Genomic DNA, 20,001 nt, shown 5'->3' on the forward strand with positions numbered 1-20,001 from the left:
AAGCCAAGTTTCGTGCTTGCTGCTGTTCAAGAAACCATGAAGGCAGGAAACAAGGAACGGCTGGCAACACATGAACAGCTCCAAGCTGTGGTTAAACCTGTCGAAGCTATGCACTTCTCCAAAGAGTGATCTGGCAAAGGGAAGCACTGCACCAGATCATGGATACGGCATGCCAGCTGCACAAGATTGCGTTGTGTACTATTTGTGGCCATCTCCTACACACTTTTTTGAAACATCAGAAGTGTACTGCATGCATCAGCGAAATCCAGTAGTCAGGTACAGAGTGCCTAAAAGCTTTCCTAACACTAGAGAGTTCAAGAAAGGATACCTTAAGTGTCCTTTGTGGGATTTATTCAAGATGTTTAGAAGCGTCAAGACTAATATCTCCAATCTACTGCAAGAAAACAGCCTCTGCATGCGCACCTTCTGGGACATCCTGGATTCACTCCAGAGCTGCAGTATTAAAGGTGTTGGATGCAGTACTCCCAAGAACAACCTGACTGCAGAACTGTTGCAGTTCTACATTGTCTTGTGAATGCATTTCGCTGCAAAGGATGCATGCAAACAGCTGACTGCTTGTTGAGCCATTGCTTCTGTGAAAAAGAAAGTGAAGTTGATGTAAAGTTTGAATTGACTCCATCGGTGAACAAACACATCATTGGCACTTGAAGCTTTTCTAAATAGGGCTTATTAGAAGCATAATACTGTCAGTATGTCGTGTATTGGACTGTACTCTAACATTTCCTGATTACTTTCTCCTTCACTCTACATACGTCATTCGTACCTGGTGGGAAAATTTTAATGAAAAGCCAAGAGGAGTGTGTACGTGAGGCATCTTCAGATAAAATGTGCCGTTAATGTTAGGTATCCCAACAATGAGGTGTGCTACTGACGTGAAGCACCACACCATCGGGGGCACTCAGTCGTACAAGACTAGCAGTGTGCGGCCTTCGTATTCCTGTTTTAAAGCTGAAGTGGTAGGATGGTTTATAAATATATTCTCAAGCTTAATTTATATTGTGGTTTAAACATGCATATATGATTACTATAGGCTCGTGTCTAGAATAGCGCAGTCGTGCCTCAGAATCGACCTAAGAAACAGGCACGGATGAGCCCTTTTGAATGCAACAACACAAGTCATCCAATATTGCGTAGGGAATGTCGTGGCTTTTATTTATGACTAAGCAGTATTCAACTAGCCCTTCTCTAGCAGCTTTAGCGGAATTTCATTGATGTGCAAATGGCTTGCTTCCGCTGGTCAACATGGAGAAGTAGCCATGGTCAACATGGAAAAGGCAACCTTTTGGCCAAATGTTTATCGAATTGATTTTTTTTTTAAACGTTCTTGTTCACTGTGACCCGGAAAGAAGTGGAACTCTCATGCTTTGCTTTGAGCTTTTGGCAGTTAACATTGTTGCTATCAACAACTTTTTCATGCGTAGCACAGATTTCCTTGAAAGTTGTCAAAGGGGACAAGCGCGACACGAAAAGCAAACACCTTCCCGGCACAGAAACCAGCGTGTTAAAGTACTTGCCCCCAGCAACAGCTTCGCCCTCGTCTTGGGACAGAACTGAATAAGTTGTAGGCCTAGATGCACAATTGCTTCCCATTTTGACCTACCCACTGGAGTGGGTGCCGATTTGACACTGTGCTGTTGTTCACATACCGACGCGAAGTCGGTGGATAGGACAGGTAGACTTGCAGCCTGTGACCAAAGGGACATCGACGAAGGCGCCAAAGGGAGCCACCAGTTTCCGTCACATTCCTGCTGCTGCGCACATTTCTGCGATAGCTCTGTGTTCAGGGCCAAGTGCAAGCGAAGGCTGTCGTCCTTTTTCAGATCAAGAACCACACTTGTAAGTGACGCGACTTTGTCGCACAGGGCCAACACGACGACACAAAGTTGGCCACAGGCTCCATAACAAGCAGTGACGTCTTGGTCCAGCGGGGCACTTACAGCCGGCATAGGGAGCCCTATACTGTTGCACCCGTTGCATCTAGTACACTGTGAGCACTTGTATGCGCTTAATCGTGTGGACAGGTACAGCTCGTACTCTTCATCAACCATGTTGAAGCACTTGCAGTGTAACTGGCAGCCACAAGGCCCACAGCATCGAATAAATTGTTGACAACCAAAAAACGGCTGCAAACAAGAATTGCACTTGTCCTTTGAACCCATCATGGCATGTCAGCACAAGAAATGGCAGTACACACGTAAAGATGGTGGTATCGGGGAGCGCGGCAAGAACATGTCCATGCGCATTCAGTGCGTAGCATTGAATACTGATTTGTTGGTTAGTTTGCATACTGTATGTAGCACACCAGTCTGAAATTATATTTGAGGACTCATTTAGCAGTATTTGGTGATGAATGCCTTTACACTCCACAAAACCAGAGAAACTTGGGAAAGCCAACCAGAGATTAGGTTATATTCGACGTGTCCTTAAACCCACTTCTCCAGCCACGAAACTGATTGCTTATAAAGTGCTCATGCGCCCAATATTAGAATATGCATGTGAAGTATGGGATGCGTATTTGAAAGATTCACTGTCAAAATTGGAGCAAGTTCAAAAACGTGCATTGCGGTTTATTTATTCCCGATACCGCCGGCAAGACGCCGTAACACCACTTTACGCGAAGGCAAACCTGCCCCTACTTGATGTCAAGAGGAAGGAAAAACGACTTTGCCTTTTCTATTTAATCATTAATGAGCTGCTACTTGTTGATAAGTCTCGCTACATAAATGAATCTAAGACCCACATAGTGCGAAATAAACATTGCAGACACATTAAGGAAAATCGATTTCACAAGCATTGCTACAAATACTCATTCTTCCTTTCCACAGCACGCGACTGGAATTGTCTCCCTGCAAACATAGTAAATGCAGAGACCTGTGAGCAGTTTTCCGAACTTTTGTCCGAATATTTTCAACAATAGGGCATATATTTCTGTATCGCTGTATTCTATTGTTTCGTTCACTGCTTGGTGTATGTTGATATATTGTTACCACTCCTGTCTGGGTCCTGATGCGGACCGACAGTATCTTTAAATAAATAAAAAACAAGAACAATAGACAAACGTCCACGAGAAGGCTAATCTCAATATATGGACTCACACCTTTACCGATATCGTTAACATAGAGAAGAAATAATAACAGTCCTATCACAGAACCCTGGGAAATTCCAGATGCGACAAGAAGTTAAGTGCTTGTCAGAGATTTACATGAACTACTCGTTTATTTAAGTATGTCTCAATCCAAGCAATGACCACTGAATTTATGCCTCAATCCAAAAAATGACCATTGAATTGACACCATACATTTTCAGTTTTTTGCTAAGTGTCGCTTGACGGAGTTTGTGAAATGCTTTTGAGAAATCCAAGGCAATTCCATCAACTTGTTCCTTTAAGTTACTTACTCCTACAAAATAGTAAACTGTTTCAATGGGTTGCATAACAGTTTAAAGGCACCTGCAGAAGCCAGGCTGTATGGTAGTGTGGTGTAGTATGGCCCCAGAGCACGCAGTGCTGGAAAAAGAAGAAAAGGCAGGAGAGGCGCGAGCTCAGCGCTCAAAAGAAAATAAAGCTCAGTCTGAAGGGTTAGCCTCGCAAGAAGATTGTGTCTTAGGTCTTTCATGTTCTCGCAACATTGGTGACTTTGGACCATGGACACAGCCACACCTTCCAACGGGACGTTGATGGCTCAGCTCGACACTGCCGCTCCTCCTTCGATCCCTGTGGCGCACTACGCTGTCAAGATGCCACCGTACAGCCACCAGCTTCCTGACATCTGGTTTCATCAGGTGGAGGTCAGCTTCCAGGCCATGCACGTAACCTTTCAGCAAACCCACTATGCCCACCTACAAGCTCTTGGCTGCACCTGTCCCGCATGCCCTACAAAGCCCTCAAGGCCACCATCCTGGAGTGCACGGTCCTTTCCTACAGACGCCACCTGCAAGAGCTCCCATCCACCACAGAGCTCGGCGATCGTCAGCCATCCCAGCTCCTTCGACATATGAAGCATCTAGTTGGACCACAGGCCTCCACCTTCAATGAGGCACTTCTCAAGCACCTGTTCTTCCGAAACCTCCTAGTTCCCATCCAAATGGTGCTACTAGGTGTATCAGATCGTAGCCATTCTGCTCTTGCGTCCTTGGCCAATAAACTCTGTGAGATGTCATCTCCAAGCCTCGTTGCTTCCCAAGTGACCGTGGCCGAAACTGACAATGCCAGGGCTCATCCACCTATTTCACGATTGTTTACAAACTAGCATACTATGGCCGACCCTTTGGTCCCACAGCATGATGGTTTTTTACCCTTCACAAGGATATTCGACACCTCTTGGATCTTGTCGCTGCTGCATTTAACAGTATGTCCACCAACCCATGCGTTCACCGTATGTTTCCCTCTCGGTCATCGTCACTGGCTTGCTGCTCCTCTCACAAGCAATCCCCTCACCAGCTCCCATCCCTGCACTGGTACCATCAATGTTTTAGTGTTTCAGCATGCCGGTGCATACGACCATGCTCCTGGATGGGAAACAGTCCTTGGGAGCACTAGCAGCAACAAGTGACCCCTAAGAAAACTCCAGTCACCTTATCTTCATCCCTGAATCTGTCAATGAACTGAAATTTTTCGTTGACACAAGTGCTGAGGTAAGCATGTTGCAGGCAAGATCAGAGGATAAACGCTGCACACCCATTCTGTAACTGTAAGCCATGAATCGTTCCAAGCATTTCCGTTTTCTGTCACAAATCACTCACCCTCAACCTCGGCCTCAGTAGAACTTTCCAGTAGCTATTCCCTTTCTTTTTTTTTTTTAATCCATCCTACACTACGTGCCGACTTCTCTCATATTAGCTTCCTCATTGTCATGGCCAAGAAGAGGATCCTAGATTCCACTATCAGATCCAGCATAGCTGGCAAACCTTCTCCAGTCGCTCCAATAGCCTTCACGGTGCAACATGCTGTACTGGAGCCACTTGCCATCCTCCTTCACGAACACCCAACTGGACTAAACTAGTGATTCAGTGTTCAGCATCACATAATTAGAGAAGAAATAAGTGTCAGTCTCCCCGATGACCAAGTGTTTTCCAAGAACAACCTACCCAAAGCCTACCATCACATTCCTATGGCTTCAAAGGACAGCGAAAACAGCAATCACAACGCCTTTCAGCCTCTCCGAGTTCCTGTGGATGCCTTTTGGCCTGAAGAATGCCACGCAGACATTTCAGCATTTCATTGATGAGGTAGCTGGCGGACTGCTATTCATTTTCAACAACATTGACAACATGCTCATGGCCAGTAACACATTAGAGACACGCTTTGAGCACCTATGGCTTCTCTTCACTGCCTTCAGTCTCACAGCCTTTTCACCAACGTCACGAAGTGCAACTTTGGTTCCTCGGTCATCTTCTGAAAGATGAAGGCATCAGACCACTTCCTTCCAATGTCGAGGCCATCACCAACTCTCCTTGCCCCCTTTAATGTGGCAGTTAGGACGTTTCTTCAGTTTGGTGAAGTTTTACAGACATTTTATTCCATCTTGCACTGCTAAAATCAAACCTTTGGAAGCTCTCCTCAACACCATCAAGCCCACATTCCCTTTACTGTCATCAGAGCCGATAGGCAAAGCTTTCATGGAGATTGAAATGCAACTGGCGAATGCGACTTTGCTAGTACACCCAGCACCCGAGGCCAAGCCACTGCCCTCATGGTGGATGCTTCCAACATTGCCATCGGCACAGCGCTTCAACAATACATGGCTGGCATTTGGCATCCACTCGCTTTCTTCTCAACAAAATTATCAGAAGCAGAGACAAGGTACAGCGCTTTTGGCTGCAAGCTTTCGGCAGCTTACCTATCCTTGAAGCACTTCCGCTAGACAGCTACGCATGGGAACCACCCCCCATCTTGAGAGCGGCGTCCCCCACATTTGCAGCAACACAGGAATAGTTCCCACTACTTCATTAGTGGCTATAGCTGGCACCACACTTCATGGCCACGTTGCCCAACTAAAAGGAAAAAATGTTTATTTTGTGGCCATATCAGGCATTTTCAAAATGTTTGTAACCAGAGACAGTCGCAAGCAGCTGTCCACAAAGTTTCCGTTGATAGCTCACAGGAGGAGAAAACCGTCCAGATACTTGTGGTTCAATAGCCTTTTACATCTGGAATTTAGACTGACATTCAAGTCAGGCAGGTCACTCTGCAATTGTTGGTCAATTCTGGCTCTTCCGCTTCCATTGTCTACGGAAGATGTTTGACCAGCATTTGCCGGGTATGCTCCTCTTTCCCATTCCTTGAGTCGCACTTCTGGATTATTCCAAGAGACCAATTTCAGTTCGAGGCTGCTTTTTTTCTGAGGTCTCCTTCAAGAATCGCAGCGCATTGCCTTTGTTTTATGTTGTCAAACAGGGCACTTCTCTCATTGGCTTGGACGGTATTAAGGCATCGAAGCTGTGCTGCGAGTAGTCTCGACTACAGTGCTTTCAAACCAGCACAGTACCGATTGCGGAAATAGCTCCGACAGGTCCGGTCGACCCCCCCACACAGCTGCCACCAGCGGTTCAGCAACAGTTCAGCTCGCTCTTCACAAATGAGCTGGGTCTTGCAAAATGTTTTCTCCACAGAATTAAGACACGTGCAGGTATTCGGCCGGCAGCATCAAAAATGTTACGACCACGCGTGTCTTCTGAGCTGCAGCACTTAGAAAGCTCGGACATCATTGAACATACCAATGCGCCAGAATGGGTGTCCTGTATTGCTGTAATTTAGAAGAAAGATGAAAGTATTAGGCTTTGCCTAGATCTACATGAACCTAACAAGGCAGTCGTTCTGGACAGTTTTCAGCTGCCGCACATGGAAGAGCTTCTTTATGCTTTGGTGGGGGCAACATACTTTCGAAACTTGACTTAGCAAATGCCTATCATCAGGTTCTGGATCCTGACAGTGGGGATCTGACAGCTTTTATCACACACGAACGTCTATATCATTTTTAACATGTTTGTTTTGGATTAGATTCATCTGTCGCATTCATCTGTTTATTACCCACAGACAAATGGATGACCGAACGGTTTACTCGCAAGTTCAAGACGTACATCCAGCTGGCGCATCTGGAACTGCATCTCCTGCGAAGTGCTGCACAAGACTGGGTGCACACCACACCCCACAACAGGAGTAGCCCTGGCGGTACTACTTCACGGCAGGCTTCCAAGCACCAAACTTTACATCCTCAGCTTATCGCCTGAGTCATTCACAAAGACACCCAACCAGGAACTGGCCAGGTTACGGCAATATGTTAAGCGCAGGCAACAGTACAGCAAAACCTACACTGACAGAAGGCGAGCTGCAAAGCTGACAATGGTGGCAGTAGGAGATGTGGTACAGCTGAAGAAGCCATCGGTTTAATACAAGGGTGACACTTCCTTCTCAAAGCCTAGAGAAGTCATTGGGCAACCAAGACCAGCATCCTTCGTCCTCGATGATGGCAGAATGTGGAACGTGGCAAAGCTATGCAAAGTGACTGCTCACCGCACGGGCCACAAGAGCAGTGAGCAAGATGCTGCATGGCATGACCCACCAAATCATAAGGATCTTTTTGATGCTCCACTTTACACTGCAACCTCGCAGCCAGTGCATAGGGCAAGGTGCGATCCCCCTTCACCAATAAGGTCAGCCACAGAACGGCCTCCTGCATCAGGGACTGTGGCATGCCCTCCTGTGAACACTACGGAAGGGAACCACTTGTCATGCCCCTCTGGCCATAATATTCAGCCACACCAACACAGACAGCCACTGGCCAGATATATAGAGACAAGCTGTGAATGTGTACCAATCTTTCCTTTTTTTGCATATGATGTATTTTTTTTATACATATATATATTTTAATGTGTATTTCATGTTTTTTTCGATGTTGTTGACATGTACAAATGAAGCGTGATTAACCTACTAACGAACTAACACATTCACAAAAGAAAAGCGGGAGGGTAACTAGGCTGTATCATGTATATATTTTACCTGGTTTTGGCTTCAGTGTTTATACGGGCAACCCTGCATCCCTGTGCTTGTATACAATGGTGGAATGTCTATTAAAGAACCCCTCACCAGGTCTGGCCATTTCGGGCTGACAAATGCTGAGCATACAATGCATGCCAACAATCATGTTTGCAAAGAATTACATCACTACGCATCACGGAAAGGTGTGAAATTTCAATCTGAACGCCGTTTTCCCTTCTCCTCAAAGCCGCTCTGCTCCAAGCCGGACGGTGACGTACTCGCATCCCTGCGCCTACATACTCGGGTCTGCAGTGTGACATCACTCGTGGTGGCACACGACTTTGAGAATTATTCAAGGCCCCATCTGTTATTTGTGTTATTTGTTGCTTGAATTGATGAATTGAGGTTTAGAGAAATAATAAAACACACAAACAGAATGTCTGCGAATTTTCTGTTTTACTTCGCACCAAAGCATGACAGATGTACTTCTGCTTCGTCAGCTTGTTTCCACAGTCGTGCAGTCATGTGCGCAGGTACCGCAACTATGCCATTTTCTACCGTGTTGCAGCGCGTGATCATGCTCTTCGATCTGCTTGTTTGGCCTCAGTATTCATGTAGCACTGAATTATACCGCTAGTCATGTGTCCTTGTGCCCAGCGTGCAAAATCATGCGCTGCACGAATGGGACAACAGCTTGCACGCGACGCTGTCAGCGAAAGTGTGCAGCACCAGAAAAAAAAAAGCAAGGAGAAAAGAAATGAATGTAATGTATGCGTCATGCGATCCTTAAGGTCCTGTATGAGAGAATACAGGGAAGGAATTTCACTTGCGGAGGCTAGACGGGGCAAGTTGAGAGAGCGTCTTGCTTGGCAGTAAAGCCTGCCTGCTGAAATCATGGGTGCGTGGCACTGAAATATTTCTATCTCAGCTATTAATGAGCCTATTTGAAAAATTTTTGCAGCAGAATGCTCCCTGACATGTAATAACTTGCAGCTTATGACCAAAGTTTGCTATGGGGCCTGGTAATGGGCCCTTTAAAAGGTCAGTATGTGACAAGCAGCCGCTGTGCTGGTCACATCGCGCCTCTACTATAGCATTGACATGTTGTCGACTCCTTGAAAACTGTACACACATGCTGTTGGGCTTTTGTTAGTCTTTCATTCGCGACACTAAGATAAACTATAGTTGATTTATGGTCCAAAATTTCATATTCAACTGCAACTTTATAGGAAAATGTTTTGTCATGCAGAAAGAGCAGATGAATAATGGATTCATGCTGGTCCTATATGCGTGTTGGGCTTTTCACTACTTGCACAAAGCTGTGAGTTACCATTGTCTCTAACATTAGGTCAGCGTGTGAGTGATGCAAGGGACCTGAAACTCGGCCCCTTCAATCAACCATGTAAACTGAAGTTCTCAATTAGCATGATTCTGCTTTTCTTGCATTATTGACTGCACTTAAGTGAGCATCAATCTTTTGAAAGAAATCAACAAGACATAAGCAACACTAAAAATAACAGTATAATTAATGCAGGTGTAGTTGTGCATATCGTTGAAGAGCAAAATTAATGAATATCTATTACTGCACTCTCACTGCCCTCTTGTCTTGTCTTATGCTTAGCAACATGGCCCATTGTATTCACTACATGATTGAGAAATGCTAATGTTGAAAAGCACAGGCAGTGAGCATTTGAACTTGCCCCGCACATGTTTATGTGTCACCTTCCAGAAACTATTAAACTTTCTTTCGCTCTCTCCTAGTAATGCTGACAAACAAGTATTTAGCACAGCGGCAGTCATGCCATTGTCTGATATCAGGTCATTTTACTGACTCCTGCATACACTGAAAGTACACAATATGCCTTCAGGGAGCCAGCGAAGTGTGTCAAATGAGAAGATGCAAAGGAAGATACCTCAATAGTGGGCTTCAAAGCACAGCACTTTTCAGTTACGAAATGTGTAATTTGACACACAATGTATATGCATACCTGCCAACCTTAAAATTAAAGCAAATACCACAGTCGAAACAAAAGAAGAACACCGAAATTTGGCATAAAAAATACTAAATGTTTCTTCACTCAAGATGATAACTGTTTATTAAATATTGTAGACTTTGTCATTCATAAGATTGCTGTGAAGAGGCACTAGATCTCCACCCTAGACAGTTACATCTTGAACGATGTGCACCGCAGAGGCACAATTATTTGGAGTATTTATGAAAGATTTATCTGATGGGGGGCAAAATTTAAGTTTCCAATATATTTTGTTTCTACAGAGTGGGCGGCAGTGCTACAGGCATAGGTTTGAAAGAACTGAGCAGGTTTGAAAAAAACCACTTGGAAAAACCTGCTTGGCCCTGGACTGGATCTTAAATCTATTTCTGTGATTACGACAATGGTAAACAAACAAAAGAAAAAAGAATCGAGCATGTCATGGTAAATTTGTAACCATATAAACCACCACTTGTAGTTGCTAGAGCACACAGTAGCGTCTCTGGTTGCAGCGGTGGCGTAGAGGTAGAACACCCGCCTCGCGTGCAAGAAGTCCGTGGTTCGAATCCCGGTGCCGGCAATTTTCCACCGGATTTAAAAAAAAAAAATCCGCGTGTTGACAAAATTGCATAAACAGGCCTGGAGTGTGGCCTGATCCCGGTGACCAGAACCGGTAACGCACTCCCTCACCAGAGCAGGATTGGCCACCCTGGTGCAGTACTTGGCCACAACCTCCTATATGAACAACACAATCAAACCCCGGCCCTCAGTCCCCAGCAGCTGCGAAGCAACTGACCACGGCGGCGGTCAGACCTGCGACGCTGCAGAGGGTGCTAAGAATCACTGGCTCCGGACAGGCCGCCATTGGAATATGAACCTGGCAACGTTTAACGCTAGAACGTTATCTAGTGAGGCGAGTTTAACAGTGCTATTGGAGGAATTAGAGGGTAGTAAATGGGATATAATAGGGCTCAGCGAAGTTAGGAGGCCAAAAGAAGCATATACAGTGCTAAGAAGCGGGCACGTCCTGTGCTACCGGGGCTTAGCAGAGAGAAGGGAACTAGGCGTCGGATTCCTGATAAATAAGAATAAAGCTGGTAACATACAGGAATTCTATAGCATTAACGAGAGGGTGGCAGGTCTTGTTGTGAAACTTAATAAGAGGTACAAAATGAAGATTGTACAGGTCTACGCCCCTACATCCAGTCATGATGACCAGGAAGTCGAAAGCTTCTATGAAGACGTGGAATCGGCGATGGGTAGAGTGAAAACTAAATACACTATACTAATGGGTGACTTTAATGCCAAGGTAGGCAAAAAGGAGGCTGGAGACAAGGCAGTGGGGGAATATGGCATAGGCACTAGGAATATCAGGGGGGAGTTATTGGTAGAGTTTGCGGAACAGAATAATATGAGGATAATGAATACCTTCTTCCGCAAACGGGATAGCCGAAAGTGGACGTGGAGGGGCCCGAACGGTGAGACTAGAAATGAAATAGACTTCATACTCTGCGCTAACCCTGGCATCATAAAAGATGTGGACGTGCTCGGCAAGGTGCACTGCAGTGACCACAGGATGGTAAGAACTCGAATTAGCCTAGACCTGAGAAGGGAACGGAAGAAACTGGTACATAAGAAGCCGGTCAATGAGTTAGCGGTAAGAGGGAAAATAGAGCAATTCCAGATCAAGCTACAGGACAGGTATTCGGCTTTAACTCAGGAAGAGGACCTTAGTGTTGAAGCAATGAACGACAATCTTGTGGACATCATTAAGGAGTGTGCAATGGAAGTCAGTAGTAACGCCGGTAGGCAGGATACCAGTAAACTATCGCAGGAGACGAAAGATCTGATCAAGAAACGCCAATGTATGAAAGCCTCTAACCCTACAGCTAGAATAGAACTGGCATAACTTTCGAAGTTAATCAACAAGCGTAAGACAGCTGACATAAGGAAGTATAATATGGATAGAATTGAACATGCTCTCAGGAACGGAGGAAGCCTAAAAACAGTGAAGAAGAAACTGGGAACTGGCCAGAATCAGATGTATGCGTTAAGAGACAAAGCTGGCAATATCATTACTAATATGGATGAGATAGTACAAGTGGCTGAGGAGTTCTATAGAGATTTGTACAGTACCAGTGCCACCCACGACGATAATGGAAGAGAAAGTAGTCTAGAGGAATTCGAAATCCCACAGGTAACGCCGGAAGAAGTAAAGAAAGCCTTGGGAGATATGCAAAGGGGGAAGGCAGCTGGGGAGGATCAGGTAACAGCAGATTTGTTGAAGGATGGTGGGCAGATTGTTCTAGAGAAACTGGCCACCCTGTATACACAATGCCTCATAACGTCGAGCGTACCGGAATCTTGGAAAAACGCTAACATAATCCTAATCCATAAGAAAGGGGACGCCAAAGACTTGAAAAATTATAGACCAATCAGCTTACTGTCCGTTGCCTACAAACTATTTACTAAGGTAATCGCAAATAGAATCAGGAACACCTTAGACTTCTGTCAAGCAAAGGACCAGGCAGAATTCCGTAAAGGCTACTCAACAATAGATCATATTCATACTATCAATCAGGTGATAGAAAAATGTGCGGAATATAACCAACCCTTATATATAGCTTTCATTGATTACGAGAAAGCATTTGATTCTGTCGAAACCTCAGCAGTCATGGAGGCATTACGGAATCAGGGTGTAGACGAGCCATATGTAAAAATACTGAAAAATATCTATAGCGGCTCCACAGCCACCGTAGTCCTCCATAAAGAAAGCAACAAAATCCCAATAAAGAAAGGCGTCAGGCAGGGAGATACGATCTCTCCAATGCTATTCACAGCGTGTTTACAGGAGGTATTCAGAGACCTGGATTGGGAAGAAATGGGGATAAAAGTTAATGGAGAATACCTTAGTAACTTGCGATTCGCTGATGATATTGCCTTGCTTAGTAACTCAGGGGACCAACTGCAATGCATGCTCACTGACCTGGAGAGGCAAAGTAGAAGAGTGGGTCTAAAAATTAATCTGCAGAAAACTAAAGTAATGTTTAACAGTCTCGGAAGAGAACAGCAGTTTACAATAGGCAGCGAGGCACTGGAAGTCGTAAGGGAATACATCTACTTAGGGCAGGTAGTGACTGCGGATCCGGATCATGAGACAGAAATAATCAGAAGAATAAGAATGGGCTGGGGTGCGTTTGGCAGGCATTCTCAGATCATGAACAGCAGGTTGCCATTATCCCTCAAGAGAAAAGTGTATAATAGCTGTGTCTTACCAGTACTCACCTATGGGGCAGAAACCTGGAGGCTTACGAAAAGGGTTCTACTCAAATTGAGAACGACACAACGAGCTATGGAAAGAAGAATGATAGGTGTAACGTTAAGGGATAAGAAAAGAGCAGATTGGGTGAGGGAACAAACGCGAGTTAATGACATCTTAGTTGAAATCAAGAAAAAGAAATGGGCATGGGCAGGACATGTAATGAGGAGGGAAGATAACCGGTGGTCATTAAGGGTTACGGACTGGATTCCAAGGGAAGGGAAGCGTAGCAGGGGACGGCAGAAAGTTAGGTGGGCGGATGAGATTAAGAAGTTTGCAGGGACGGCATGGCCACAATTAGTACATGACCGGGGTTGTTGGAGAAATATGGGAGAGGCCTTTGCCCTGCAGTGGGCGTAACCAGGCTGATGATGATGATGATGACAGTAGCTTCACCATTGTCCAGCCACTATGTGCTTTGAAACATTATCAATAAAGGGAGCTATTTTCTGCTATGTGAAACAGCAAAGGCAGAGAAAATTCAAATTACCCCCTCACATGTTTATCTGTCACTCAATCAATAATGGATTGACAGAACAATCAATGTTTTTTACATACCAAAGCTATGCCTAGGCAACAGTGAAGGATCCTAGGTTAGTTCTGACCACACAGGGTCCCTTTATGAGCATCTGAATATCATCAGCACATGGCTGTTTTTACACTTTCATGGCAGCCAATGCAGACTAAGAGTGAAGCACAAAAGCCTGATATGCCCCCCCCCCCCCCCCCAATGCAATGATGGTCATTCATTCGTTCCACAACAGCAAAAGGAGCAGATACGCAACTGTGTTGCACTCTTCTGCGCAACCAAGGGGGAGGGGGGGGAAGGTCCACCTAGTGGACATGTCTATTTCGTCTGCTGCTGCTGCAGTGCTGATTCATTGGCTCGGAGCGCCTGTCTCCAACTTCAGCAGCAGACGAAATGAACACATCCACTAGGTGGACACTTAACAGAATACCCCCCCAACCAGGGCTGTTGTAATTAAGGATTCTTTTGACTTGATTCTATTCCTTTTTTGTCATCCACCAGCATGCTTGACTGGCTTACTGTGGCAATAATGTATGCAAGGTACCACTAAAACCACTGACAAAGTGCGGAAAGGAAAAGAATTGCAATATGTATCCACGCATAAAGCGTCTACCTACTTTTGAATTATCACTACTTAATAAGTAATTTTGTCATAACTGACGGCAGTAAATTTATTAAAAGGTACTTCACTTCTATTTTATGTTTTTGCCCTTTTTTGCTGCCTTGTCTATGTATTAATTTTAGCCATGTATAAATTACTGGGTTGCATTGTGTTCTGTTGCCCCACAGCCTCTGCCTGATGTACAGGGGTGAGAATGTAGTCAAGTGGATAGTTGATTTTATTTCCGCCCCCTCTACTAAGATTGTACAGATGCGAGTCCATCATTATTATTATTAAGTGAATCGTTACATCATACCAGCCCAGAATGTGGCAGCACGAATTGGCTCAGCATGAGAAGCACAGACAATCGGAGAAGTGGTACAAACACGACAGATAACCTTGCCTATTTTCATCTTGGCCGAATGAAACTTTGCAAGTCGAATGAGCCTCTGAAGCTAGCCCAATTCGTCGCTCTACTTGACCTTGTCTCATCATCTGCACCGTTCGGCCTGCACAGGAGTTTTAAGGCCAGCTTAAAGCTCCCGTGAGCGACTGGTTCAACGTCTGGTAGGTGCCTAGCTCTTCATTCCTACAGCCACTCTACAAGCCTGAGGTTTCAAATGAATATGCAGAATGAAAAATGAGAGCAAGTACATTTTTGTTATTGTTTTAGCTACCATGACACTGATAACATTTTAATGCACCCATTGTGCAGTTTTTCTGTTTCTGCACAGACTGGGTGCACTGATATTACTGTATTTATTATTTCCATTAACTACAGCAGTTTGTTGTAAAAAGGACATACGAAGGTAGGAAATGAAGGGCCATCGGCATCATGACTGTCTCATTTGTAAATGAACAACTAAACTGTCCCGCCGCCATGAGAAAGATGCAGGTGATGTGAAAAGACAGGGCATGCGAAAGTTACCATAAAAAGACGTAGACAGAATAGCAAAAAAGAAGTGAAAAGTGGAAATACCTAGAAGTACATGACGATGAGCAAAACGTGAACAAGGTGAATGCAGGAGCCAATGTTTCGACAAGTGGACTTGTCTTCTTGAAGGCGACGTATGCCTCCCTTGCCGCAGTATATATAGGTGGGGTTCTTCTAAAGGGGAGAGGGTGTGAGGCGGGAGGACGCGGAAACGAGGGAAAATATGTTAGCGTGTCGAATTGAGAGTAAAGGAACCCTGTGTACAAGGTCAAAGCCAGGGCAACCCCCTTCCCCTCCCCCACTTCACCCCGGTCTGTCAACCCACGTGCGTTAGTCGGCGTGTCAAGGGCGTCTGACAGGCCCGCTGAAAAAGGAAAGAGGAAAGAAAAAAAAAGGGAGGGGGCAATACGCCAAGAAATCAAACTAAGTGTCATTGCCTATAGCTTGAAGTTTAGCATAGCGAACATATTCTAAAGCTCCCTTTGAAACGTTTATGCCTATTGGTTGCAATGTCTTGCACTTATGGATAAGGTATGATTCTCTGTATTTTCTTTCTCATTCAGAACGGAAATTTGACTGTAAGATGTAGAGTTTAATTTCATCAAAGTTATGACCTGGTTGGTTGAAATGCTCGGCGACGGCTTTGGGAAGCTTTTTAGCTGTGTCCGCGCGATGTCCGTTTAATCTGACGTTCATTGATTGTCCTGTTTCACCGATATATTGTTGAAGAAGACAAGTCCACTATTTATATTGAAGAAGACAAGTCCACTTGTCGAAACGTTGTCTCCTGCATTCACCTTGTTCACATTTTGCTCATTGTCTTGAATTTCCATCTCCTGCATTCCCCGTCTTTTCTCTAGAAGTACATGATTATACATGAAATACAATGAGGATACATAAAATACATTAGAAGAGAAAGAAATGTATGTGCAACAGCGATTCACAGTATAGGGCTGTGCACTGTGTCAGTCGGCCGCACAGTGTTGTGCCATTAACTAGTGTAATTATTCTTTTTTTGTATGTGTGTGAGCTGAATGTATAGACAATCCAATTTTTTTTACTTCAAAGGTACGCTGTCTGCAAAACCTAGGTTTCCTTGAGACAAACTTTTGCACAGGTCTGCGCTTCCCATCCCTCTTGTGATGCTCAATGAATTATCATTTGATTTGATTTCAATTGCTTTTCCACTCTTGCTGGCTCCCGCAAGTCAGCATGCAAGGATGTACCATTAGCAAGAATTCAAATGCAAACAAGGTAAAAATGGCTAGATTGCATTGCCTTGTTTTCAGTGTTGCCCAATTTCATATCAGTCCTCAATTCAGGCTCTAAAATGTACATTTAGGATTAAAGTGTGCTTAGAAACCAGCTATAAAACAAGTGCACTTGGCAATCCCAAGCATAACTGGTGCTCGAGTTCGCACATGAATGTATGCTGATGATACCCAATGCACCTTATTTTGTGAGAACTGATCATGCAGGCCATGTCTCAGCTAGGCATCTGCCTCTGATATGGATGTACACTTGTTTTAGAGCACAGCTCTTAGGCGCCCATTCGTGCAGCGAGCGTCAGCGTAACCAAAGCGAACGAGCACAGCAAAAAGTGAGTGAGAATGCGGAGCAAAACGGGGGATGAAAGATGCAAGAAGTGGAGGAGGAGGGTGCAGCGGAACAATGAGGTGGAAAGTGGAAGAGGGTATGGTGAGAAGTGTAGAGTAGTGACAATGGCTACGAGAAGGCGCCAGAGTAGTGTGCATCATCTGGGAGGTCTGTCTGTGAATCGCGCCCACACGTCACCCATGCGCTGGCTCTCACAATGTTACTGTTACATGTTACTGAAAAAAAAGTAACCGATTACAATAACAATCCCTTCATTCAAAAGTGTAAATGATTACAAGTTACCAATTATTGCCCCAGGAAAGTAATCTACCAGGCTTGTACACGTTACAGAAAAAAAGTAACCGATTACAATTACAATCACCTCCTTCAAAAATGTAACTGATTACAAGTTACCAAATATTGCCCCAGGAAAGTAATCAAGCAATTAGCAAAATATTGGAGTGGTGCCACCTGTTTCAGACTACGGTAGCTCTTGTAATTGAAACTGCCAATTCACAAAAGTATCTGGAAGTTACCAGGTTATTCACAGAAGTGGTTGGGCTGCAGTAACTTGACTAGGGCATTCAGGTAATACATAAGCCTGCTTCAAAGAGACCCCATCACAACTCACCTGAGCAGGTCCTGAAGGGCAGGATCATAGCTAGCATTGCAGAGCCAATCCGGGAGTGCACCTGATGAAAAACAAAGCACATCAGTCACACACAGCTCTCTGGCTTGTTGGCGTCCAAATCCAGCACAGCATACTCCTTCAAAGTGCTTGCTCCCTTAAGGATTGGATCTGGGCTAGTTTGTTGCTGCATCATGGAGCGTTCATGACATGATTATAAGAAAAAGCTAACCAAATTATCCTTAAAGAGATGATAAAGAGAAGAGTCAAGTTGAGCTAAATGACCTTCCTAGAAGACCAAAAAGACCTCTGTCACCCTGAGAGATGGCTTGACAGGCAAAAAAAAAAAAAAACACACGAAACACCGGGGGGGGGGGGGGGGGGGGAATGGTTTGTTGGTAAAGGTGGAGTACATTGTATTCTGAAGGAGCCATAGACTGGACATGGCAAGTTTTAGGAACTCTTACTGAGCCACAATGAGCCCAAATATGTAAAAAAACACCCTGACATCCATGATACTGAACTGACATTTCGGTCCAAACTTCAAAAAATTATACCTTGGCTTTCATTTTCCCTGGCTGAGAGCACACGCAAATTCTTTTAAGGGTTCGATGGGCAGCAACCTCACTGTACATTGTGGCAAGTCCAAGTGTCACCCTCATCTAAACAAGAGCCAGATTGAGCTAAAATAGTGCAAGCAGAGCACACGGGAAATATCTGAAGCCCATTTGATACACAAAGAAGGAGGCCTTAGCATCAGCACGATGTCACTGCTCTTGCACAAAAAGGAGATATTGTAAATATCACGACAGGTCTGACTTATGTTTCCAATTCCCCTTTTCCTTTCTTTGTTGTTCTTTTAGAATGCATAAAGTTCAATTCAAGAAGCAATGAACTCATATGGCTGCCAGTTAACACAATGTGTGTGTCGCTATTTTCTGTGTACTTCATCCGAATGCTAGTCCTCTAGAATTTTGGCATTGAAGAATTGATACAGAAGTTGCCCAATGAAAAACCAGTACGAAAGGAGAGTAAATAATTGACTGCTTGCGTAAATGCTATGGTGCAACTGTTTACATGTCTGCTCTCATATCATATCTAAAATAAATATAGGAAGGTTGCTAATTGTTCATACCAAAACTGGTCTGTACATGCCACTATTTTAGTATGTTTTCTTTAACTGTATCTTGTTATTCTGTTTTTCTAATAATTGATAGACTACATGTTAAACTGCATTGTTATCTAGTATTGTAAAGCTAGTACTAAAGCAGGCTAAATAAACTTATTGATTCCTCATGTGACTGCTACTTGGTATTGAGCCCATGTCAGTGCTTTTCATGTTCCATAACGCTCAATTATGTGAACATCCTTCATTTTCACATGTCATGCATGCCTGCACACTGAACATGCTGTGTTCGTCAATATAAGAGTGGGATTCATCATGCAACATGCTGGCCTGTAATTTGTGGTACACAAGGAGCACTCGCACATCAAATAAAATTCAAGCTACAAGTAGATGCTGCACGCTTCTCATTCTTGTCATCCATCTATGTTTTACTAGAGTTACCCTCAAAGCTGTGCACCAAGTTGTTCAGTTCTTTTTTATGTCATAATCGGGTCTCTAAGGCAGAGATGATCAGTAGCAAATTTGTTGTTAGAACTATTTAAATGCAACATGAAAATGTTTCTGCTCTACAGTATCTGTTTGTGGACTAATAAGCTTATCTTCACTATAAGGGTATCTTGTGGGTTGAAATGAGGGTTCAGAATAATTGCCTATACGATGACATAGCATTAATAAAGTAGCCTGACCATGAGTGGTTAACTTATTGTAGTCTTACTGTTACTGGAGCTAACAATGTGCTAGCTTCTTTTTCTTCTTTTCATCTTGATGTCTACTCTACACAGCGTTTTCCTCCTCTGAACATTCATGTAATAATATATGACGAAAGCTAAAGTATTCGGCCATTTGTGTAAAACTGCAAAGCTATGGTGACAACAGGCGACATCTTAGTTTTTGGCCTAAGCTGGGAAACAATATGCTGCACGACTATGTTCAGCAATTTCATTAAAGCTGTAAGCCATTAACACCTGCAATACTCACGGAAGAAGTGCTCCCCGTTTCCACATCCTTCCACATAAGAATATTACTAATAGTTTGCTTGTTGCACAACAAATAAGGTAAGCTCACAAGCTTTTTGGCATAATGTACACTCCAACGTAAGAAGCGTAGTGGAGCCTGTTGGTAGGTCATTTGGAATAAAGGAAAACAGCTCTGTCGATACAGGATGCACAACAGCATGAAGAGTACAGTCATTTGAGTGTTGAAATACCAAACCGGGTGCACAAGTGTCTAGGGTGAACTGCCTACTGAATTCTGCAAGGTGGCTGTTAGCGTTTTGAATAA

General features: G+C 44.2%; 1 protein-coding gene across 4 annotated transcripts in view; it reads right to left on the reverse strand.

Moving 5' to 3' along the window:
- LOC139048149 (nuclear exosome regulator NRDE2) overlaps window positions 1-20,001 on the reverse strand; it is a 297,571-nt gene that overhangs the window by 275,539 nt on the left and 2,031 nt on the right. For all 4 annotated transcript variants that reach the window (XM_070522677.1, XM_070522676.1, XM_070522675.1 and 1 more), the window contains exon 2: window positions 17,598-17,658. In XM_070522677.1, the coding sequence (XP_070378778.1) occupies window positions 17,598-17,658 (61 nt within the window). The remainder of the gene's footprint in view (window positions 1-17,597; window positions 17,659-20,001) is intronic.

The sequence above is a fragment of the Dermacentor albipictus genome, chromosome 7, assembly GCF_038994185.2.
Source record: "Dermacentor albipictus isolate Rhodes 1998 colony chromosome 7, USDA_Dalb.pri_finalv2, whole genome shotgun sequence".
Classification (NCBI taxonomy): Eukaryota; Metazoa; Arthropoda; class Arachnida; order Ixodida; family Ixodidae; genus Dermacentor; species Dermacentor albipictus.